Source organism: Camellia sinensis, chromosome 3 (genome assembly GCF_055761805.1).
Source record: "Camellia sinensis isolate YWXY chromosome 3, ASM5576180v1, whole genome shotgun sequence".
Classification (NCBI taxonomy): Eukaryota; Viridiplantae; Streptophyta; class Magnoliopsida; order Ericales; family Theaceae; genus Camellia; species Camellia sinensis.
This window is the reverse complement of record NC_138963.1, coordinates 11240547-11266084: the sequence shown is the minus strand read 5'-3', so window position 1 is coordinate 11266084 and position 25538 is coordinate 11240547. Positions and strand designations below refer to the sequence as shown.

The window sequence follows — 25538 nt, the reverse complement described above, 5'->3', positions numbered from 1 at the left end:
CCTGCAAAGGACCCATTCAGCAGGTCACCAATGTGTAAACTTTCAAGAAAATGTCGTATAACCCAATACCTAGAAGGTGTAAATGCAAAGTAGAAAGAGCGTAAATGCCTTACATACCATATACAAGGCATACTTAAGAAAAGTCATTTTTTTAAATACAATTTATCAGAATTGTCTATCGGATATAAAATCAATATTAAAAAATTATTTTATAAATTATTATCAATTTGGTGTTTTACAAAGATCAAAATTTTAAGAGAAAATATTAAATAAATAATAAAATAATTACAAATCAATAACATAGAAATAGGTGCATATAATTTACACCGTTCTCATTTGCGCCAAACATATATCTCACTTACGCTCACTCCGAACATATATCTCACTTACACTCTATGCATTTGTAATTATTTTTTTACTTTTTATTTATCTAATATTCTACCAATTATTTTATATAACAATTTCAAGTAAGTTTTAAAATTTTTGAAAAAATATTTAAAGCAAAATTAAATGACATGAAAGTGATGATTTAGAACTTTTAGAAATGATTTGAAAATTGATTATTTTTAGTTGACTTTTTAATTTTTTTCAAAAAGATATGTAAAAAAATAGCAAGAATAATATGACAATTAAATACATCTCCATCCAAACTTTCAAAAGTTTTGTACCAAATATTTTTGAAGACTCAGAGCAGCTTCAATGGCTTGCCATCGGAGTTACTATTGCCATAATTTGGCAGCTCCACCAATACTGTATACTCCATGGCATTTTATAGCAGGTGCTATATTTGAAAAATGCCAAAGTTTGTATCAAATTTAACACAAACTTTGGCTGCTGCTATCTGTATTTAACCAATTTTTGCGTTTTTTCCTCTATGCATTTGCTAAAATGGTCTGGGAAGATAAACTTATATCCAAATAACACCTACAAAATTCAAAGGAAAGTTGGTTGAAATTTACCAAAACGACAAATAATTATTGGAACACCATTGCTATAATTTGACAATTTATTACTATTCATTGTCAAATTATATCAATGACAATGCTATAATAACATTTGTCATTGGAAGGAGGCCATGTCAAATCTATTATTCTATTATTTTTAAAAATAATAGATTTGACATGTTATAATAAAATAATAACATTTATCAATTTAACATAGAAACTCTCGCCTAACATGTCAAATCTATTATTTTATTATTTTTAAAAATAAAATTATTTTATTGAATAGATTTAACATTTAACATCAATATGAAAAACGTCAAATATGACTTGTTGAGTTTATGTCAAATACCAACTCAGCATTTGATATATCAGATGTACTTAATTCTTTATGTTAAAATAGAGCCGTTGAACTGCAACATTAAATTTAACATATTGGATAGAGATGCTCTAATAGTGGCATTTTGACTTTTAAAGTATTCCAGCCTGTCCCAGAGGAGGCCTTGGTTGTTTTTATTTCTAAGTAATAATTTAGGTGCTGAAAGAAGAAACCTATAAGAAAAGCCAACTTCCACAACTACTCTCATGAGCAATAGTACCAGTCTGATCAGTATAACTAATTCATAATATCAATCATTACTTTAAATCAAATAAGGCATCAAAATACAAAACCAACAACTTCCACAACTACTCTCATGAGCAATAGTAACAGTTTGATTTATATAACTAGTTCATAATATCAATCATTACTCTTAATCAAATAAGGCATAAAATATACTAAGCAAGCTAATGTTAACAAGCCTCTCTCTTCTACAAGTACTAAAGACCCTCGAAGTATCTTATATGGTCTTCAAATGTCTCTGCATGACGGATCTTGGCCACGGATCCATCTTCTTCAACCTAAAAACATTAGCACAACTGTTAAGCACTTGATTTTCTACCAATAAATTTAATAGCGAAACACACAATTCTACAAGGTAAGTCGAATTGAACTACATTATCTTTCCATGCCATGCAATAAAATTCAGGTGAAAAAACAGACTATATGCTCAAGGATGGAAGAGAAATACCCGCATGTGGAAAACATAGGCAAAATTTTGCAGTTGTAATTGGTAAAGCAGCAAATCACCAATTACTATACACTCTTCTGTTCACTAAAAAGAATGTCACATATCATATTCAAAGAAACAAAAATTGTATTTTCCTTCTATTCATGACAGGTATGAGCCACCCTTCAGACAAGGTACTCCACCTTCCTAAAAAGTTACTATCCTTTTGGAGTGTGTGGTGGGTTTCACCCTTGTGAAACATCTATTGGATATTCTCGTAGTGTGAATACAAATATGAATACCCTTTCCATTTTGTTCATATTAAAAAAAGGTCACAAGTCAGTTTGTATTACTCATAGAAATGCCGTCCACTAGATAGGATATGTGGAACCTAAAAAAGTCTTAAAGCAAATAACTGTTTGCTTCATGTGAGTTCGTTGAATAATCACACTCTATGCTAGGCTCCCTATGTTAGCTAATAACCAGGAAAACCTAAAAAGAACCATTAAAATTCAATTTAAGGAAAGTGTATATCCTCAGCCCCTTTGGTTTTATCCACAACCATCTCTCACAAGGTGGGGCAACCATGTAAGGAGAGCACCGAAAGCAGCCATTTAGGTTTTGGATGTAGTCCCTTAGGCCTAAGCAGGGTTGCACTGTAGGGACATGTAGTCTCCAAAGCAAGGTTCTAAAAAGCGGTTGCGGTCGCCGTAACGGTGGCCGTAGTGCGGTTGCGGTTGAGAGGTGTAAAGGCCGTAGCGTAACGGTTGCGATAACCGGAACCGTAAATTTTTTTATTTGTCGCACAATTTGAAAAAAACTTACCGATACGCATATTTTTTTTTTCCATAATCATATTTATTGGGTTTAAAATAAATATTGATCAATTTTTGTAAATTTTTAAGTATGATCCAATATATTTCATATTTTTAAATCACTATACATTGAGTTTTTTACATTTTATTTTAATAATTAATGACTTTATATTATACAAAAAATCAATCACTAACTATTATATATAAGATAAACAATGACAAAAGTAAGAGAATAAATAAGAGCCTAAATATATATATATATATATATACATATATACATATTTTAACCAAGCCAAATAGATAATGACCACACCTATTATTATTATTATTATTTTCAAATAATATATAGATAGACACACACAAACAAAATAATTGAATGATAGCAGCTGAATAGAATAGTATAGGTCTTACAGCTTCAACAAATTAATAACATGTTCATCTTCCCTCTTCTCTCTCTCTATCTCTTGCTCCTTCATTTTCTCTCTTTATCTTCCCTCTTCTCCCATTTTTAGCTTTTTTTTTGTCTGTTTTTTCGAAAGAAACAATTTGGAACCGTTACGTAACAGTGCGTAACAGGCCATTACAACTGTTACGGCACCGTTACGACTGTTACGGCACCGTTACGACCGCTACGGCCGACACACTTGTGAATCTCAATCACACTGCAAAAGCAGCCGTAACGGGTGGCGGTAACCATTAAAACCGTTACGTAACGGTTGCGGTCGCTTTTTAAAACCTTACTCCAGAGTGTTAGTCTGCAAGCAGACACTCATCATCATCGCAACGTTAAAATGCCTTCAATCTAGGTGTCCAGTCTTTGAAACCAACTGCAGTTAAAGGACCGTCAACTAGCCATACCATACAACTTAGAAAGACGGTGACGAAAGTTGTCACAAAATCAACGCTACTTCCTAGATCGGTCCCACTTCAATGTTTGCACCACTGTCAAATGGAGACAGCACACGTTCACAAATTATTTATGCATAAAGAAGTTTGATAGCAAAGTCTGGTCTGATAGTTGAAGTTATTGTTAACCAACTGGGGCAAGCATGCACAAGGGAGGGCACTAGAAGAAGCCATTTAGGCTGTGATGTAATCCCATACTCAATTTATTAATGGAAAAAGGGCAAAATCTTATTGGATCAGATTTGAAACAAAATGACAATAGGTTAAGGCTAGACAGAGTTAAAACTACACACCCAGTACTCAGGTGGGCGCATCTTGAGATTGTAAGTTGATGCCATGCTCATGCAATAAGCCCCTGCGTCATGAACTACCAAGCCAGCTCCCTGAAAAGTAAATCTCCTGATCAGCAAATGCGTCAAAAACAGAAACTCATTGGTCAGGCCATTCCCCATTGAGAGATGTAACACATTACCGAAGCTGGAGTTGGAAGCTCCCTATCCTTTCCCAAGAAATCTGCTGATTCACAGACAGGGCCCACCACATCAAAAGTAGAAATTCCAGCACCAGGTGACGACGGAGAAACTAGCTCTATGTGCTGCACCCAGATGCAAACAAGTGAATAGTGATAAAGCAACTAAAGATAAGTTATTGTAATAGCAGTCTAGCATGGCATTAAGAAAAGGCAACACGAAAACATTAAGGTTGAAAATTGACAGGATAACACTGAGCTTATATAGCTGGTAAATTCAATAGTTTATTACTATTGCAACAATCAGTGACCTGCAAAAATGTAAGAGCAATTTCCTTGAACCTAATTGACAACAAAACCCAACTTTTAGTTAAAAAAAAATAACACTTAATTGACTTACCAGTTATCAATGTCCATAAAAGCCGTCTCAGAACAAAATGAACATGGAAATGTGTTGTTCATCAATTTGGCAAACCATCATCATTTGTGTCAATGAAACCAACATCACAAAAAACTCAACAAAAGAAGATTCTCCTAGCAATAGAGTGGGTTACAAATTAACGAGTTGCATTATTTTTCTGTTCTTTACAAAAATAGAAAAACTTCAGACACTGTAGAGTGTACAAGATTAGCAAAATATGCGAACATTCTTCCAGTTATTGGTACTCAATAAGGAAGGAGACATCAACAATCATGGACAAAATAGAAAACTTGGAAACTAAGGGCCTGTTTGGCAATATTTTTGTTTTCACAAATTTTGAAAACTGAAAACAAAAACACATTGGGCTTTTACTATTTTCATTTTCAAAGAAACAGCAACAGTTTGCCAAATTTAAGGAATTAAAAAAAAAAAAAAAAAAAAAAAAAAAAAAAAAACACCCTTTCCGGCAACTCACTAAACATATTTTCTTGTTTTTGTTTTAATATATTTTGAAAACATGTGTGTACCAAAACATTTGTGTTTTTTTTCTTTTTCTTTTTTTTTCCATATATATAAAACAAAAAACTGACAACATCACCAAACGCTACCCAAGTGTTTAGCTGTTTGCCATTGGCTTGAGTCAAAGGACTACAAATCTTTTGATTAGTGGGCCTTAAGGTTCATGACCACTATGCAGGCAACATTTTTTTTCTTGAGAAGAGAGATGGATGCAGGAGAATCACAATCCTAGATAGAAGTTGGCATATTTAAAAAGAGTAGCAGATTATGACTTACTTGATACGCATCATAAAGACTCGGGCGGATAAGCTCTGCCATGCTACCATCAATCACAATAAATTTTTTTGTTCCATTAGTTTTGACCCCAGTGACATGATTAACCAGGCAACAAGTATTTGCAATTAGTGATCTCCCAGGTTCAATGATGAGATTGAGATCTCGTGACAAGACCAGCTCCCGTACCTAAAACAAACACCCAGGAAGAAAATTTGATTGAAGCTTTATATAATCAGAAGCAAAATTTCTGCCGAGTTTCTTTAATAATGGACAGTAAGGCCATTTGTATAAGCATCTTTTCAATGCTGAATGTAACCATGAGAAACACAGAAATTCCAGACTTAAAACAGAGACATGTATTCATGCATGTATATACACTCCAACCCTACATAACGAAAGTGAACCGAAGATACCATAAATTCTAGGAAAACACAATCCACACCAATTGGGAGGCTCTTAGCTGCCTACATAAGGTTAATAATTAAGATAGCACCCTCTTTGCCATCCTTGTGCATTTGCAAAGAAGAGAAGAGAAGGAAAGGCAAGAGATATTCTTTCTCATTTTTTGTGGAGAATCAGTGAACAAATACTTAATCCCTGAATAAGATCACCAACATACCAAAATTAATGGTCTCCCCTTCTGAATATATGAGACCCATTTGTTTTTTGGATGTCAGGATATGTTATAGGTCAAAAAGAAAGATGAAGGTAGGTAATGAGAAAATGCTTGCATAGTGACGATGATGGTAACAATTGATCATTTGATTCTTAGAAAGGTGTTTGGCCATTCAAATAATTTATCAACCTGCTCAATCAAGGGATCTTCAATCTATGTCCAGGTTTAGAATGTGGCTCTAACCTCTAAGTAGAGTATTGGTTTGAGGATAGAAGTCACTTGGCATTTAGTTAGGTTAAGGAGAACTCTACAAGACTACAACAAAAAGAGCACAGAATGAAAATAGATGTGCACTGAGAACTGCCGATTATTCGCTCCAGTTAAACATCTTCTTAACACGCTTTACCACATGGATAATAAAATCCTCCAAGCTCACATGAAATGCATAGGTACTATATGCCTAGACCAGAAAATGGTCCTTACAGTGTCAATCAGATCTCTGGGAGAAGGAAGGACAGCGCCAGTGTGATAATAATCAATCCCCAGCCCGCCTCCAATGTTTAAATAGTCAATTTTGAAGCCTTGGGCGCGAATTTGGTCAATGTAATTCACCATAAGGACTGCAGCATCCCAGAAAATGTCAACCTAAAAATAATAATGAGATGATTAGATTTATAGAAAACAGAAAATAATTTTATGCATCACTAGACAATGATAAGGTTGGAGATAAACATGAGTACAATGGGGATCAAAATTAGAATAATGTTAATGAAAGGATGAGAGAGAGAGAGAGAGAGGATCACTGAGATATGAAGATGAATGAAATCAAGGAAAATGATGAAAAAAATTGAATACAAAAAAGAAATTAGTAGAAGCAAAAATGAAAGGTGAATCAAGTAGTAGAAGGAAATCAATGAATGGACACCAAGTTAGTAGTTAAATTGAACTTTGAACATTGGATAAATTATTATATAGATGAGAAATTACCCAGAATCAGTATTATAAGGCTTGTCAAGAAATGCATTCGGTAGGATAATGAGTTATCAAAAAAATAAAAAAAAAAAGCATAAATATGACAGAGACCCACAAGCACTATAAATTCTTCTGCATCATAACAAAATATTACTTAAAAATCATCTTATTCCATTGTTACTTCACATATGAGTCTGTTTCATAACCATACAGTGCCTTTGTTTCAGCCATACCAAATGTAAAATGGGAAGATTATTTTCTACCACTGCCAATGGAAAGTAAATCAACATTCATATAACATCAGCATAGTTGGATAACTAATAAAAGTAACCCAAGAATAAAGCACATAACACATTTTTATGCAATTAAGAACATAACATGTACAATGTTGTTTAAACTTTTAGGACACAAACTATGCTTGCAAGGTACCTTAGTGATGGTCGAACCAAGATGGCAATGGGCCCCCACAAGCTTCAATTCATTAGGATGTGCCTTCACAGCATCTAGAAACCACTGCAGCTTCTCATTTCTAATACCAAATTTGGAGTTCTTATTACCGGTGGCAACATAAGGATGGACCTAAGGGAACATTAACCACAAATAGTTTTTTAGAGAGATTGATAATTGCACGTCATAGTGTTTTTACCAAACAACATTTTCTTCTGTTCCAAAAAAGACTAGATTTTGTATTTAAATTCATCCAAGTCTTGAACTAACTAGTCAAGTATCAATTGAGTTTCTCCCGATTGCTTACTCAAATGAATACACTACTACCAAATCCAGCACTTACAAATTATATCTTTGTAGTCACATTACCTGAGGGTCCACATCTGGATTAATCCTAAGCAGTAAATTAACCTTCTTCCCAGCAATTCTTGCAGCTGATATAATATTGTCCAAATCAAATTCACTATCAACATTGACAAAAACACCTTCTTGAGCAGCTAGCACCAGTTCTTTTAACAACTTTCCATTCCCATTAAAGATACACCTGATTTACCATAGGTTAATCAAATAACAGGAGAATTGACAATCACATTCACAATCACACTTACACTCACAATCACAGTCAAAGCGTCATGTTTATAAGCATAGATTGCAAGGCTAAATTAGTTCACTGAAGTATGTGAAAAAAGAAACTACTACTCTTTTTTCAGTAAAATAAATTCATTGATAATAGAATGCAAGGTGAAACTAGTTCACGGCGATAATGTGAAAAATGACCTAAGCTGTCCTTTTCTTTTGTTTAGCATGTTAAATGAAGTACTGCGTCGGCAATTTTTGTAAAGAAAATGTGGCCTTGGTTTTATAGCTTGTCAGGTTAGGACAATGCAATCATGGCTTCAATCCTACATCACGTATAACTGCGTCGAACATGTTGCATTATTTGGAAAAATACAGGTACTTGACCTAACTTCAATGATTTTGAAACTTAACTGCTTGAAAGAGAAAGCTGGCGTGAGAAAACCAAGAACCTCGCTAGATGAACACCCAAGATGAAGGAAAAGTCACGTATTTTAACAGCTTGCAAGGTTAATCAAGCACAAAAAAAATATAAATACAACCTTCACAAGACCATAAAGGCCTCGTTTGGGAAGTTGACTATTTTCCTAGGTTAAAATATTTGTGTTTGGGAAGAGGGTTGGATTTGTTTTTAGTTGGATGTAATGTTTGTAAGAGAAAAAATGAAATGATTATGAATTTTATGTCTTATTGGCTATTTTAGCCTATTTTATCTTTTTGTGAATTTTAGCCAAAAAAAGCCAATTTTGGTTTCCCAAACACCCCCAAAGTGAAACTGACATATTTTAGCAGGTTTTTTTTTTTTTTTTTTGCTTTTTGTTTTTTAGACCAGTAGCAGGATTTATGTTGACTAGGCAACATTTTGTAATTGTATTACACGTAACATTGCTTACTAAAATGAAAAATAATTTCGTTAGGACTTGATGGAAATCTAACTTGACATTGTCCAACTAATACCAAACACTTTATGTGGGAGGAAAACAACAAGAAGCAATTACCAGTTTCCGAAAAATTTCTGAATAAACCGTTCCCTAATTTAATTCTCAACATTTTCTTTTTGACATTCAGGCTCCAAGGGTTGCATTTCAAAACATTGCAAGGTCACTAATACACCACGTTCATAAAACAACTACATCAAAGTTTCCATCATGAACATTCCGCAGCTAGATACCCAAAACATAGTGAAAAAAGGAAAAAGGAAAAAGGAAAAAGAAAAAAAAAAAGAAAGAAAGAAAGAAAGAAAAGAAGGTAAAACCTTCGTAGTAAAACTTAGTTTTAGCATTGTTAGAGCATCTCCAATCCTTGCTCTTTGTTATCATCAAATTTGAGGGGAAAAAATTGGCTAAAAACTTGTTTCAATCATTTTTTATGAGAAAAGATCATCTCCAATCCTCACGATTTTTAAAATTTTATCAAATTTTGAGTAAAAATAGTACTCTTGAAAATTTGGTGAATGATTTAATGAAAATTTTGCCCCTACCTTAATTTTATACAAATTTGATGAAATGATTGGAGCTCACTTTTAGCTCTTTATTCATCAAATTCAAATTTGATGAAAGCAATAGTGAAGGATTGTAAATGCTCTTATAGGCTCTATACATCATACATTACAAAGAAACAAGTAGAGTACGAGTATATTCTAAAAGATAAACATGTTGGGTAATTCAATTTCCACACATCAATTCCCCTTAGTGCACACACTTAATGAACACCTTAGTACACACAAAAAATCTCAATACACATTCTCTTTATTTCAATAATATCCTTGGATTTCAAAACCTTAATTTTTCTTCCATCCACCGACCCACCCACCCCTCCTTTGCTGCTGTTGTTGCCACTCTTAGCCTACCATCGTTGCCGCCACTCCTAGCGCATCCCCTTCCATCCTAGACCTCCACAGTCAACCTCGAAAGTGGGTGGTTCACGATGGGGGTTAGTGGGAGTGTATGGTTTATGGCGGAAGAAGGTGACCACAGGCAAACGAAAAAAAAAAAAAGGAACCGAATGGGATGGTAAAGAAGATAGGTGGTGCTTGATGGCTATGGTGCTTTAGAATTAGGTTTAGGTGGAGGAAGAAAACAGTAGTACAGTATTTTAATTGGGTAAATTACACTTTTCCCCTTAATGTTTGACCACTTTCTAACTTTGCCCTTGAAGTTTATTTTTCTCACTTCGACTCTTTTTTCTTTCAAGTTTTTCCCAGTTCGCTCCTAAAACTAATTTACCCATTTTTATTCTACGACAAAATTGTATTAAGAACAAATTTCATTAATTAAGTGTGAACTGGGTAAATACCCAAACACGTTCTATAGATCAAAGAAACTGCTATATTGAAACTAAAAACTCACATTACAAGAAAACAGGATAGAGTCAATTAACACACCTTGTGGGATCGAACCCAGCATGAAGAGCTAAGCGAAGCTCATTGCCACTGACCAACACAGCCCCACATCCCAACTTCCTCAAGTGCTCCAAAATCTTAAGATTGTTGTTGGCTTTAATCGCATATCCAATGATCGAATCCAAACCCTCCAAAGCATCCCTATAAGCTTGGAAGTTTCTAGTGATTTGGGGCTTACTGTAGAGATAAAAAGGACTCTTTTCGACATTGTTCATCACATCCTCAACCCTAAGACCCTCACAGCACAAATACCCATCTTCGGATTTGGTGAAACAGTGCTTAAACAAGGACCCATCTTCGGATAACAAGGAGTTTTCGGAAAGGATTGCCCTTAGCTTTAAGGTGGTCTTTGAGGAGGGTTTGAAGGTTGTTAGGAAGGAGTTTTGGCTTGCATTTGAAGGATGTTTTAGGGATTTTGGAATAGGAATGTACTGCAAGAGGATTTGAGAAGCATACATTGATGGTGCAGACAAACAAACTTGACTGAGAGAATAACAATAAACATCATCAACAACAACATCAACAACAGAAAACAATAACAATTTCATTTTCATCAACATCAACATCAACATCAACATCAACATCAACATCAACATCAACACAGGGCCAGCCCTGACTTATTAGGGGCGTAAGGCGAATTTTTTAAATTGGGCCCTTCATATATCATTATCGGAAAAAAAAAAAAAAAATTTGTTTGGATAAAACAAAAAAGATAAAAATTTATTTCTATTACATTACAATTTAACAAAATTTAGATAACAAATATATATATATATATAATAGTTAAACTTCAATTAGTTGAATCGAATCTTTTATTTTTTAGCTTACCAATGTTATAAGAACTAAAATTAATTGGGCATAAGGATGAGAATTTTCGACACAACTCAAGCAATATATAAAATTAGCAAGTTAAGGTTGACTATTTTTCAACATGAATCCAAAATATGACACGACTCAATAACATGAATTATTAGTTATATATTTGAATGTTCACCTATGAAGCACGGACACCTCTCCGAGGGCTCCGTACCAGTGTCAGACACGTATCGGACACGGACACGCGTCGGACACGCGGTGGACACGTGTCCGACACGCATGGGAGAGTGTCCCATTTTTTTTTTTAATTTTTTTACATCCGGACACGTTTTGGACACGTTATAGACACGTTTGGGACACGCGCGGGGGCAATTTCACAATTTACTAAAATTTTTTGGAGTCAATTTGAAAAAAACCAAAAACAGATCAAATTTGCCCTAATCTCTATTCGCCCTAATCTCTTCGAATCGACTTTGGAATAGAAGATAAACAGCTGAGAAAGAGAGAAAGAGAGAGGACCTGACTTCGTCGTACGTCGTCTCTCATCGATCGTTGCTCCTCGTCGGTCGTCTGTCGTCGGTCGTCTGTCATCAGTCGGCGATCTTCTTCGTGCGATCTTCAGTCGATTTGCTGCTTCGTTAAGGATGGTACGACTCTTCTTCGATCTTCTTCGATCGCTCCCTCTCTCTTCGATAGCTCTCTCTCTGTCTCAGCCTCTTCTTTCTTTTATTTCTCTCTCTTCGATAGCTCTCTCTCTCTCTCTGTCTCAGCCTCTTCTTTCTTTTATTTCATTTTTTTTTTCCTTTTATTTTGATTTTGATTCTGATTTTTATTTTATTTTTTTCTTTTATTTTTTTTCTTTTATTAATTTAATTTTTTCTTTTCTTTTTCTTTAATTCTGATTCTGATTTTGTTTTATTTTATTTTTTCTTTTCTTTTATTTTTTTTATATTCTGATTTTATTTTTTCTTTTCTATTATTTGAGGATATAATTTTAATAATGTATGTTTATTAATTTTATTATAGGGACCAATTATTAATTCTGATACAATGGCTACGGGTGGTAGTTCTAATGATATACCTGATGATGATTTTGATGAGAATAAACCATTGTGGAAGTATATAATTAAATTAGCAAAACCTGGGGAAGGAGGAGGAAATTGCCAATTACAATGTAAATTTTGTAATAATACTTTCAAAGGTTCATATACAAGAGTAAGGGCACACTTGTTAAAACTCCCAGGAAAGGGAATTGGTGCTTGTAAGAAAGTAACAAATCAAAAACTTTCACAACTACAAAATGAGAATGATGCTGCTGAGCTAAGAATTAAAAATGCTCTTCCCAAAAATGTACCATTGCCTCCTTCCACTATATCAGTGGGTAGTAGTTATGCTTATGAATCAAAGAAGAGGAGAACATGTGAGAGTGGGAGTGGGAGTGGGAGTGGGAGTGGGAGTGCGCCTGGGAGTGGGAGTGGGAGTGGGAGTGCTATTGAGAAAGCATTCAACTTGAAGGATAGAGAGCAATTGCATTTTGAAATTGCTAGGATGTTCTACTCGGGGGGGTACCTTTTAATCTTGCAAGAAATCCCTACTATGTTAGCTCTTACACATTTGCTGCGAATCATAATATTCCTGGATATTTGCCTCCCGGTTATAATTTGTTACGAACCACATTACTTCAAAAAGAGAGGGCAAACATTGATAAATTGTTGCAACCAATTAGGGGCACATGGAAGGAAAAAGGGGTGAACATTGTTAGTGATGGTTGGAGTGATTCTCAAAGGAGGCCTTTGATTAATTTTATGGCAGTGAGTGAAAGTGGGCCTATGCTCATTAAAGCAGTTGATTGTTCTGCAGAAACTAAAGACAAATATTTCATTGCAAATTTGATGGAAGAAGTGATTAATGAGGTTGGGCCAAGTAATGTGGTTCAAGTCATCACGGATAATGCTCCTAATTGTAAGGCAGCCGGACAACTCATTGAAGCTCAATTCCCTCATATTCTATGGACTCCTTGTGTGGTGCACACATTAAATCTAGCTTTGAAAAATATTTGTGCCGCAAAGAATATTGAGAGGAATGAAGTCACATATGAAGAATGTAGTTGGATTACTGATATTGCCGGAGATGGTTTGATGATTAAGAATTTTATCTCTAATCACTCAATGCGATTGGCTATGTACAATGAATTTGTGTCATTGAAGTTGCTTTCGGTTGCCAAAACACGATTTGCCTCCACAATTGTTATGCTCAAGAGGTTAAAGCTTATAAAACATGGTCTTCAAGCAATGGTAATTAGTGACAAGTGGAATTGCTATAGAGAGGATGATGTTGGGAAGGCAAAATTTGTGAAAGAAAAGATTTTGGATGATGTGTGGTGGGATTACATTGATTATATTCTTTCCTTCACGGGTCCTATATATGACATGCTTAGGGCTTGTGATACGGACAAACCTTGCCTGCACTTAGTATATGATATGTGGGACTCAATGATAGAGAAAGTTAAGATGTCAATTTATAGGCATGAAGGGAAAAGAATAGATGAGGAATCTACATTTTACAATGTGGTGCATCAAATTCTCGTGGATCGTTGGAATAAAAACAATACTCCTCTCCATTGTATGGCACATTCATTGAATCCAAAGTAAGTACCACATTTAAATTTGTTTTACATATTTCATTTTAATGGACTTATCTAGTCTTTCTTGAAATAATTATTTTTCCTATTTTGGATTGTAGGTATTATAGTGATGAGTGGCTCCATGAGGATCAAAATAGAGTTCCTCCACATAGGGATGAAGAGGTGACACGTGAGAGGAACAAGTGTTTTAAGAGGTATTTTGAAGATATCACGGAGCGAACCAAGGTGATAACTGAGTTTGGAAAATTTTCGGGTTATGTTGAAGCATTCTCAGAGTATGATTCCATTCATTATAGGTGGCACATGGATCCTTATACTTGGTGGTGTGCATATGGTGCATATGCACCATCTCTTCAAAAACTAGCTTTGAGATTGCTTGTGCAACCTGCCTCTTCATCTTGTTGTGAGAGAAATTGGAGTACTTACTCCTTTATTCACTCAGTGAGAAGGAACAAGATGGTCCCTCAACGCGCGGAGGATTTGGTGTTCATTCATAACAATCTTCGTCTTTTATCAAGGAGGAGCTCCCAATACTTGCAAGGAGAGACAAAAATGTGGGATATTGCTGGAGATAACTTTGACTCACTTGATGATATTGGAATGCTTGGGATAGCTAACCTCTCACTTGATGAACCGGCTATGGAGGCGGTCCTATTTACAGATGAAGGAGAAGATGGAGGCGGTGGTGAAGATGTTGTAATAGTTTCCTCTACTTAGGTTGATATTTATGGATTTTGTAATAGTTGTTGGTACATTGGATAATTTTATATTTTGTGGTTTGATTTTCATGCATTTTGTAACAAATGATGGTTGGTAGCTTCGAATGACATGTTATATATTGATGGCATGCTATTTTATGTTAATTGTGAACGATATATATGATGTTAAATCAATTAAATGTTTATTTTTTATAATTTTAATAGTGTTATTTTGTATATTTTATTACCTTTATTTGATTTTTTTTAATAATTTTATGACATATAATAAATAAAATTAATTATACGTGTCCCCAGCGTGTCGTGTCCCCTATTTTTTGAAAATTTACGTTTTTGCGTGTCCGTGTCGTGTCCGTGTCGTGTCGTGTGTCCGTGCTTCTTAGATGTTCACTAAGGGATGCCATGACATTTTTTAATCTTTTATTTAACTCCATCTAACTGAAAAAAAAATATATATGTAAAATAATAATTAAGGCTAATATCTTTTTTTTATTTAAGATATATATTTTTTTGTTACCTATTTTAGAGTCAATCTAATAAAAAATATACAGTAAGAAGGTATACTTTTTTTAATTAGAAAAATGCAATTGAATTAAAATCAAACATTCTATGAATAATTTCATTTAGTTGAAATAAATTTTATAAAATTTAACTTATGAGAAAAAATTTAATTTCTTGATACACTTGCTAAGTTATTTTTAACTAAAAGTGAAGGTTTTCACATTAAACATCAATCGAAGATGAATCAAAATAACATCATACAATAATATAAAAATAAATCAATTGAGCTAATATTAAAATAATTATGAAATAATACGACAATATATACAACCCTAATTGAGAATCTTAAATTTTGTTTAAAATTGAGAGCCTGAGACAACTACCTTAGTAGCCTCAACCCAGGGCCGGCCCTCATCAACATCAACAACAACAACAATAACAACATGTATTAATATGATGATGACACAGAGAAAAACAATCGATTATATATATATATGATTAACAAGAAGGAAAAAAATAAAAGAAAAAAAATCAAGGTGAAATCTAACACAAACAAACGATTATATATATATGATTATAGAAAGTGAAATCTAACACTCACACTCACACACAGAGAGAGATCGAATCAGAGGTCGAAGAGGATGAGGATGAGGATGAGGACGACGTCCCCGATCTCCGACTGCCGCAACCAGATCTGAGCTCGACTTTGGTCGTCGAAAGGCGGAAGCGGTGGTGGAATGTCAGAGGCGGTGTTGGAGCAGCGGTGAGAGAGGGAGGGGAGAGGAGCTACGATTGACTCTCGCCGTCGAATGGCGGAGACGGTGGTGGAATGGCAGACGCGGTGGTGGAGCAGCGGGTGAGAAAGGGAGGGGAGAGGAGCTACGATTCTCCAGAGAGAGACCGAGAGAAATGAGATGAGATGAGAAGCGGGGTGTGAGTAAAGGTGTAATTTTGGCCCGGCCCGGCTCATTCGGGCTCGGGCCCGGCTTTTCCCTCTCCAATCGGTAATTTTTTTTTACCCCATTTCGATATCTTTTGGAAATTTTGAACGTCTGTATTTATTTTCTGTTCTTCGCATCTCTTATCTAGTCCTTTGTTCAATTAATTTCTATCACTGATTTGGGTTTAGCTTTGTATGTATTTAAGCATTGCATGTGTATTTGTTCTGGGTTTTGTGGTTTTTGGTTGAACATCAAGAAGAGAAATCCGAAGAATCTGACCCTAGAAGAAGCAATTTCTTAGTCATAGATGATTTTAGGTCTTTCCCTAGGAACTCATTGTTTCAGTTTGCCCCCAAATACTGTGTTTAAGGTGGGTTTGTGTTGGGGTGTGATTGAAAAAAAAGGGGAAACAAAGAATTTTCATTTGAGAGTGCCAGTGCCACCCTATTAAGATTGGCAACCTTTTTTTGCAAGTGAAAGACCCAATAGAAGAATGATCACTGGTTATAAGGACTGTGTTCTACCTGAACTCCCATTTGTGACTTTCTTTGGTTTAAGGTTTTGTATACATTCGGACCATGTTGGCTGTAAAATTTGATTTTGGGTTCTTCCTGCCTTGACCACAATCTCTTATAATTGGCAATATTTTTTTTTAATTTTTTTTTTCAGCTTTAAGTTGATTTGGGCTAATGATTACTCAACATTTTTGTAGTGCTCTCTCTCTCTCTCTGCGCGCGCGCGCTTGTAATTTGCACATTGTTACAATTTTGGCAAATTCAATATTTCTTCTGTATTAATGGTTTTGTTGTTGATTATATTGGAATGTGTGAGATGCTAACTTGGCACATTGCTGATCCAAAAAAGAAAAAAGAAAAAAAAGCAACATCTTGGCACATAGAATATGTTATGGAGAAATATGTGATAATAAGTTTTTGTAGCCTTTGGTGGTCACTCGATGGTCATAATGTGGGTCTTCTTAGGTTTGCTTCATCTTTCTAAAATTGTATCTGTGTATTAGGTTGTTAGGCCATATCAGGTTGTGATTGAGCTTCACTGATGTTACATGAACTTTTATATTTCCCCTACAGTATCCGTGTCCACCGGATATGACATGGATAAGGGTGTGGGATATGTGTCCGACACTAATACCCAATTTAGACACTCAAATCTTTTAATTTGTGACAATACATGAAGAATAAGAAATTTACATTTGTTATAAAAGTAATATTTTTAACCTCTCACATGAATTAGATATAGAAATTTTATATTTTTCTTGAATCCTATTTAATTTCTAGTATATTTGTACATAATTTACAACATCTCATCTGAAAATATTATACAATATGTAATATATATGTTCATATGATATGTTCCCGTACCCATATTCAATTTTGAATACATATCCCAAGATCCTAAGATTTAAATATATGGAGGTCTAACGCTTGGATACGCATCTGCACCCGATATTCATACCCGAGTCCATGTAACATAGCTGAGTACATTGAAGGATTTTGGTGTATTCTCAATTTTATTTGTTGAGTGTATTGTGTATCGTTATCAGGTTGTGATTGTTTTCTCATAGAGTATACCATGTCCCTGAAATCATTTTACATGTTGGTTTCTTGTTGAATCCCACTAAGACTGATGATAAAATTTATGATTTTTTTACTTGTTTGTATATATCAGGTTCTACTGCGCTTCCACAAAAGTTGGTCGCGTAATATCAGTCGTGAGACATCATTAACAATTTTCTTCCAGGTTTTTAATTCCACAATGGCTGGTGATACCCTCGTGAATGTTCCTAATGGCATTCTCAATACAATTCCTGATCCACAGAGGACTTACCAAGTTGTTGTGGCTGCAACTCAAAATATGGGTATTGGTAAGGACAGGTAATTACCTTGGAAATTGCCTTCTGATCTCAAATATTTCAAGGATGTTACTTTGACTACATCAGATCCTGTAAAAAAGAATGCAGTCATTATGGGTAGAAAAACCTGGGAGAGCATTCCGCTGGAGCATCGGCCTCTGCCTGGTCGCCTTAATGTTGTTCTGACTCGTTCTGGGAGTTTTGATATTGCAACTGCTGAGAATGCTGTGATTTGTGGAAGCATGGGTTCTGCTTTGGAGTTATTGGCAGCATCTCCTTATTGTCTATCAATTGAGAAAGTGTTTGTTATAGGAGGTGGTCAGATTTTGAGGTGTGCAGTTTGTTGTTTTTTGTGGACCTTTTCTTTTCTTTCTTTCTTTCCTTTTCCGCCCCATTGTTTTTAGCTCATTAATCTTTCTAATGCAGGGAAGCCCTCAATGCTCCTGGTTGTGATGCCATCCACATTACGGAAATTGAGACTAACATTGAATGTGACACTTTCATCCCTGCCGTTGATATGTCTGTCTTCCTGCCATGGTACTCATCTTTCCCGTTGGTGGAAAACAACATTTGCTATTCTTTCACTACTTATGTTCGTGTGAAGAATATTACAATTGAACCCCTTAGTCAGGCCAATGGTCTGAAATCTGATAATAGCTTGAATTTTGATAAGTTTGAGGTGAAGAAATTCTCTTTCCTGCCTAAGATGATTTTTGAGAAACATGAGGAGTATTTGTATCTGAGACTGGTTCAAGACATTATCTCTGATGGCACTTCTAAAGATGACAGGACAGGGACCGGTACTCTATCAAAATTTGGTTGCCAGGTAATGTGAAACTTATGTCACATGGGCACTACTTTTTTATTTCAATTCTGAAGGACACTTGCAAAAATATCTTGTGAATGAAGATGTTTGATGTTCTTTGCCATTTTTTCCACAGATGCGGTTCAATCTGTGTAAATCTTTTCCACTTCTTACGACTAAGGCATGTTTAATTTATCTTCTCTTTTTTTTCTTCTTTTTTTCAGTTGTAAGTTGATTATATTAGTCTCTTCAATAACCTAACATTCTGTTTAGTTATTCTTTCATATAGTTTGACATATGTCCCGTCATTGTTGTTAAATAGAAAGTATTTTGGCGATGTGTAGTTGAGGAACTTCTGTGGTTCATCAGCGGCTCGACAAATGCTAAGGTCACCGCTGCTGTTGAACATTTCGTTTATGTGTTTTATTTCCCTTTCAAATCCTTATATACATAATGTGACTAGGCTGGAGCATGTTGGTTTTGTAACTTATTTATGAAGTTGTTCATTCAATCAAAAAGTTCATTTAAAGATTTTTTTGTTTGGGTTTGATTGCTTATGTAGTTCAAATGGATGATTTATTAAATGCTTCTAGTGGTATTGTAGCTTCAAGTGTATGCAACTTTGTAGTTGAGGCTGAAGGAGAACTCTGATGAGAACTTTAGAAACTTAAATTGGAGGACTCGAGACTATTTGTGGGACTTGTGATATGCATGCATCATGATCTGGACCTGCCCTTATGGATTTTATATGTACTTCTATTGTAAAGTAAAATCACAATTCTTTAATATAGATGCAAGAGGGCTGTTGGAGGATATCACTGCTTCTTGGACCTTGATATAATGTGTGGCCTTAGAATTTTTTGGGAACACATTTTTTTCTCTCTTTTTTCAGATAAATGTTTGGATGTTCTTGGATGGGGGTTCCAGTCAAGATGTGAAGGTGATATCAGTTATGTTGTTGAAGTGTGGTTGTACTTGATAGGTAAATTGTTTGTTGAGTAGCTTTACAAGGCTGACGTCCTTAAACTTGAAGTTGCTTTTTATTTGGCAATGTTTTCTGTAGGTCGTTTCACACAACCATCGAGACGGGGTCTGTGTTACATGGACTCGGCACTTTGGGGCGAAGTACTCGTGTTGACACGACACGACACGGGTGCGGGTGTGGGATCTGTGTCGGATTCGCGTGTTCTCTCTCGGACACGGCTCTTTACAGAAAGCAAAAGAAATGAAAGAGGGAGAGAAAGAGAGAACCTGGTCGCCTGTCGAAACGACGAAGACATCGGTCGTTGCTTCGACTGCTTCGACATGCTCGATGCTCGATCTCCATCTCCTGCTCTGTCTTCTCGCGATCTCCTTCTCTGTCTTCTCTCTCCTCTCTTGATCTGTCGATCTCTCTTCCTCTCCTTTCGTCTCTCTATCTCGATCTCCCTCTACTCTCTCTCTCGGTCGCCGACTTCTTTCTTCTCTTTTCTCTTCTCTCGATCTCCCTCTATTTTCTTCTCTATTCTTCCTGTCTATTTGCTTCTCTTTTTCTTTATATTATATTAGTATATAATACAAATTTCATTAATATAATAATATATATTATATTAGTATATAATATAAATTTCATTAATATAATAATATATAATATTATTCATATCATATAATATTATTCATCCATTATTCATATTACATTTACATAAACATATAGTATAAATTACATTAATATAATAATATTTAATATCATGCATTCAAAAAAAATTATATGATATAATATATCATAAATAATATAATTTTTATATCTAAAATAAAAATAACTTATTTTATCATGTATAATTTAATTTATTTTATATCTAAAATAATTTTTATTTGTTATTTATATAATATAACTCATCTTCATATAATAAATATTTTTAAAAAAAAAAAGCTATTTAACGTATCCTCATACCCGTATCCAAATTTGGATACATATCCACGTATCCTTAATTTTTAATTTTGAAGTGTCCGATCCTTAGATACGCACCCGTACCCGATACCCGTATCCGAGTCCGTGTAACCTAGGACGGGGTCACTGTTAGTATTTCCTGAAGAGCAAGAAATTCATACCTAGAAATGAGGAAAGTTTGTGCAAAGAAAACCCTAGTTTGTGTGAGATGCCTAATTCTTTAGTAGATGCTTATAATTGTCTGGACATTATGAAGAGAACCTTTGCAATTTAACTTACATCCCAAAAGGACCATCCATGCAGGATTTCAAGAAATCTCTATTTTGAATGGTACATTTGTTTTTGTCTATTTTAAAATCTGTTTTCGTCTGATTAGAAGTCCGTAAAAATAATTGCTTCGTGCCGTTAAACCATGTGACAAAACAAATGGAACCATATATATGATATTATGGTGTATTAGGATTGCATATTGAGCTTTTGTTGTTAACAGGTCCTACAGGAAAAGGGCATTCATATATGGGACGGAAATGCATCCAGAGACTACCTTGATAGGCAAGTACAGAGCTATTGCTACTGTTTAGTTCTAATGTTACCTATTCAAATTTACTTGATTGATTTTTTTTTTTTTTTTTTTTTTTCAGTATAGGTTTAGTTGAAAGAGAAGAAGGTGACTTCGGTCCCGTTTATGGTTTCCAGTAGAGACACTTTGGTGCTAGGTTGGTGAATTTTATTCTTTATCAAGTATAGTTGGTTGATTGCACATTCACTGATGGAACTATCTTCATTTTTTCATCTGTGGGACTTGTGAAATACAGGTATACAAACATGCATGCTGACTACACTGGCCTTGGATTTGATCAGTTGTCAGATGTTATTGACAAGATTAAGAATAAACCAGATGATTGGCAAATTATTCTATCAGCTTGGAGCCCCTCTGATCTCAAATTGATGGCACTTCCCCCTTGCCACGTGTTTGCTCAGGTATTTAAAGAAGTTCATCTGTATTTTTCTATTACTTCTCTTTGTCTGAGTAAACTTTCTCTTTCTTTCCCTTCATATTTATTTGTGGGTGCAGTTCTACGTAGCCAACGGGAAGTTATCGTGTCAAATGTATCAGCGCTCTGCTGACATGGGTCTGGGTGTGCCATTTAACATTGCATCTTATGCCCTCTTGACATTCATGATTGCTCACATTTGTGGTATGTGTTAATAACACCACTATAACTAGTTCTATGCATATGTTTAAAAGTAAACGTTCTATGGCACACTCACATCTGATGTGTTGACGCACGTGGATTTCTTTAGCATGCATCATGTTAAGAACTTGCTTGGATAATTAAAGAATGAAAGTGTCATCTTCCCCACCATACCCATTAGTTATCTGTAGTTTAGTCCGATTAAATATACCTTGACTTTGGGTTATGTGTTAAGAATTTGTTTTGATTCCTTTTTATTTGTACAGATCTTGTTCCAGGCAATTTTGTCCATGTTATTGGGGATGCTCATGTTTATCGCACTCATGTCAGACCTTTGCAGGAGCAGCTTCAGAAAGTACCTAAACCTTTTCCAGTAAGTGTAATCTATCAACTGACTATTGTTGCGGTGTGGAAGAAGTATTGTTTCCTTTCACTTACCCTTCTTTTCATAGTTTTTGGAATTCCTATTCCACACCCTTCTAATTATACTATTTTTACATGCAGATTTTGAAGATCAATCCTGAGAAGAAGGATATAGATTCCTTTGTGGCAGATGACTTTAAACTCATGTGTTATGATCCTCACCAGAAAATTGAAATGAAAATGGCGGCGTAGAGTTACTACTATGTGGAAGATATGTTGTTCCCTGTTGTCAAAACAATATCTGCTCTTAAGTTTGAGGCAAGTACCTAATTTTTCAGCCTCCATTCCTGTCCTTCCAGGATTAGTGCCTCACAAAAACTCATAAATCATGTTAATCAGTTCAAATTATGCTATAGCTGTCTACAGTCAACTATGATTTTAGCTATAAGTTTTGGTCATGATTCATGTAAATGGGCCTTTATGCTAATTGGTCAACACCATTATGATATTGGTTGATATACAAGTGCCATGTCTCCTTTTAAAGGTGAAAATGTTTACTTTTATTGATTTAACCGACCATAATTGATCAAGAAAAATATGAGGTGTTAGTCCAAACTAATAAATAATTTTCCTCACATACCCCACTGCCCTTTTCTTCTCGTACCACCACTACACACATATATTAATGAGCCCCCCAAGTAATGTAAAGCAGTTCATTGTATAAATAATTAATAGGAACAATAAACATCAAGTTATGCACTGTTTATATCAATGTATTTTGTTTGCTACCAGGATGGTGTATCCGGCTGCTGTAAGGTGCTTACATCATCAGTTTCCTTACCTACCATCAAAAAGTTATCTTCCCTTCACAATCAAATGTTTATTTCATCATATAGCCCAAACCCTCTGGGTTCGCCTAATTTTTTTTGTAAAAGCAGCTGTTGGGTTTTGGTATTGAAAAGCAGCTGTTTTAGGCTTTTGGTAACATAAGTTTTGAAATTTATTTTTGGAACCTTAAAAGTTCCATGTTTTTACAAAAAGCAGAAAATCCTGTTTTTTTGGGGGTGTCTGGCTTATCAGTTTTTGGGCAAACAAAGCAGCTAATAAAAAGACACTAAAAGTCCATGTTATGACTTCAAATGTTGTCTGAAAGGTCCCTCAGTTAGATATGTATTGTTGATTTCCTACTTGTTTGCTTTTGCAGTCTCCATAAAGACAAGAATTTGCAGTGCCTCGTGTATAAAATGTTTAGAGTGCTCAGAAAACGTTTTGAGTTTTATGTGTTGTCACCAACTTTTGAGTTTTGATGGCGTATGAATTTGATTTTAGTCATCTAATTATGTCTAAAATGGTGATAATAAATTGAGTCTCGGAAATTGGTTGATGATGCAGGCACAGCTGCCGGAGGGTTTTGTCAGCATAGATTTTTACGTACAAATAAAGAACTGCTAGCGGGATATTACCAATTATTACATATGTGGGGACTGAGAATCCTTTAGTTTGACACAGAAATAGTGGATCTAAGGTGATTTAGGATTTTGTGTTTGGTTTGGTTTGGTTTGGACCTGTTATATGAAGTTTACACCTTTTTAAGTGCTGTATATACCAGTGTACCGATGAACAGACTTGGATTATGAGTTCTTCCCAGTTCTCTCTTTATTACAGATTGCTAAACCTAGAGATGTTTTGATGACCTCAATTGATGTGGTGGGAGACACAGGATATCAGAAAAAATTTGATTTGGTTTGAATTTTGTTTCTGTTTTTCCCCCAAAATGCTTTTAATGGATTGAGGATTGAATTTTCAAGTTCTTCCTAGCTCTCTTTATTTGTTTTTGTTTGTCTATTGTAGTGCTTCATATTAAATATAGTTTTTATTCAACATTCTACTTAAATTAAAGTAAAAATTTGAGTAAAGTCTCAATATGTTTCAAGTGTATATTGAAGTTTGCATCATATTATTGCTTGAGGTTCAATCACATGAACACAAACAAATTAAAGTGGTAAAATATAGCTGAATATGAATAAAATTCTTCCAAGTCTAAAAATCTTTAGAATATATGCAGTATTTGTAGATCTCCAAGCTTGTCCTAGACCTGGGTTATGATACTTTGTCTTCAAAATCTCTCTCTCTCTCTCTCTCTCTACACTTCAAATTGCTTGATACTTAGAAATCTCAAAATACAGAAATTAGCAATAGTCACATGTACGATCCTCAATAAAAAAGAACAAAATGTAATGTGTTTGGAAGCATAATTATATAGTTTGGAGTGTAGACGGAGACCAAAAAAGAAAAAAAAGAAAGCTAGAGAAACTAAAAAATATCAAGGAAAACAAACGTGTGATTTACATTCATTATTCGGGTGGCCAGTGAGTCTTCTGATACAAATGTTAAATCTGGATCATACTTATTTATTTATTTTGTTTTTTGAGTTTTTGGTTTATAGAATTACTCAACAAAAGCTCCTCTACCTCATGGCTGCATTTTGTGCCCCATCAAAGAACAGAAAATATTTGAGACCCCTCAAATAGTTCTAATTTGATTCATAAAGAGGTGACGTGATATGTGTTAATTTTTTATTTATTAGACCATGTCCAACGGATCATCAGATGTATCACAAAATTCAAATTTGATGAAAAAGATGTACTTTTTGTACTTCAATGGTTTCACCAAAATAGTATCAAATTTAGAAAATATTAAATGTTTCACCAAACTAAGGATCTGGGAAGCGTTTACCAGTTTACTGACCTGACACACCGGACAACCGGCCAAATGTCCGGCCGGTTGTTCCTCCGGTCATCTGGTTGCTTCAAGAATTCCCACAAAAATAAGTCTAGGGTGAGGGTTGAAAAAATGGTTTATGCGATCATGACCTTTGGCTAACTTTGAGCCTAAATTGAGATAGGTTCCGGACACCGATTGAGGTGTGTCCGGGTGGAAACGCGTTCTTTGTTGGGTGGTGATTCACTTCGTATATTTAGTTGTTCAAACCATTTTCCGAGTGGACGCGAAATTGACTCCGAAAGGGACTTCGGCAACAATGTAATTGCTCTGTTTTCTTCATCATCATTTTGCTTTCTGTTGATCGCAGAACACTAAATTTTTTTGGTTGTGTTTGCAGTGTTCATTTGAGACTGAAGTAAACAAAACAATTTGTAATCTTAGGAGGTCAGCCAACCTTAAATTTTCCCCTAGGCTAGTTAAAGAAAATCCTAAAAAGTTCACAAAAATAAGAATGATTCCCACTCTACCCATAAAAAATAACAGTAACAATAAACAATCAAAGGTTGCCACAAAAATGTTTTTGTTTCGAATCTAAAGCCACAGGAACCGACTCATCACCCCCAAAAG

General features: G+C 34.9%; 3 protein-coding genes and 1 long non-coding RNA gene across 5 annotated transcripts; 3 read left to right on the top strand and 1 right to left on the bottom strand.

The window, feature by feature from the left end:
- Positions 1–1554: 1554 nt before the first annotated feature.
- Positions 1555–16139, bottom strand: LOC114300003 (diaminopimelate decarboxylase 2, chloroplastic). 2 transcript variants are annotated; one of them, XM_082919059.1, is made up of 9 exons: positions 15687–16139; positions 10391–10891; positions 7801–7975; positions 7414–7563; positions 6496–6657; positions 5397–5582; positions 4184–4306; positions 4005–4094; positions 1555–1841 (listed from the first exon to the last, which is right to left on the bottom strand). In XM_082919059.1, the coding sequence occupies exons 2-9, from the start codon at positions 10864–10866 to the stop codon at positions 1761–1763; spliced, it is 1443 nt and encodes a 480-aa protein (XP_082775185.1). In that variant the 5' UTR covers positions 10867–10891; positions 15687–16139; the 3' UTR covers positions 1555–1760. The 2 variants fall into 2 exon arrangements, with proteins under 2 accessions (XP_082775185.1, XP_082775186.1); XM_082919060.1 differs by having other exon boundaries at positions 15693–16060.
- On the top strand, positions 11597–15257 carry LOC114270232 (uncharacterized). Its single transcript, XM_028211680.2, has 2 exons — positions 11597–13871; positions 13967–15257. The coding sequence occupies exons 1-2, from the start codon at positions 13030–13032 to the stop codon at positions 14583–14585; spliced, it is 1461 nt and encodes a 486-aa protein (XP_028067481.2). The 5' UTR covers positions 11597–13029; the 3' UTR covers positions 14586–15257.
- Positions 16140–16172: 33 nt separating the features above from the next.
- LOC114283824 (bifunctional dihydrofolate reductase-thymidylate synthase) lies at positions 16173–23997 on the top strand. The gene is given in 10 exon segments (XM_082919058.1): positions 16173–16584; positions 17713–18227; positions 18323–18722; positions 18838–18882; positions 21119–21180; positions 21270–21344; positions 21444–21609; positions 21704–21827; positions 22091–22197; positions 22329–23997. Coding segments are annotated over 9 exon segments (1518 nt in total). The 5' UTR covers positions 16173–16584; positions 17713–17799; the 3' UTR covers positions 22440–23997.
- Positions 18973–19898, top strand: LOC114283825 (uncharacterized). The gene is made up of 3 exons (XR_014363435.1): positions 18973–19089; positions 19594–19683; positions 19765–19898. It is a non-coding gene; the product is annotated as an uncharacterized LOC114283825 (long non-coding RNA).
- Positions 23998–25538: the final 1541 nt, after the last annotated feature.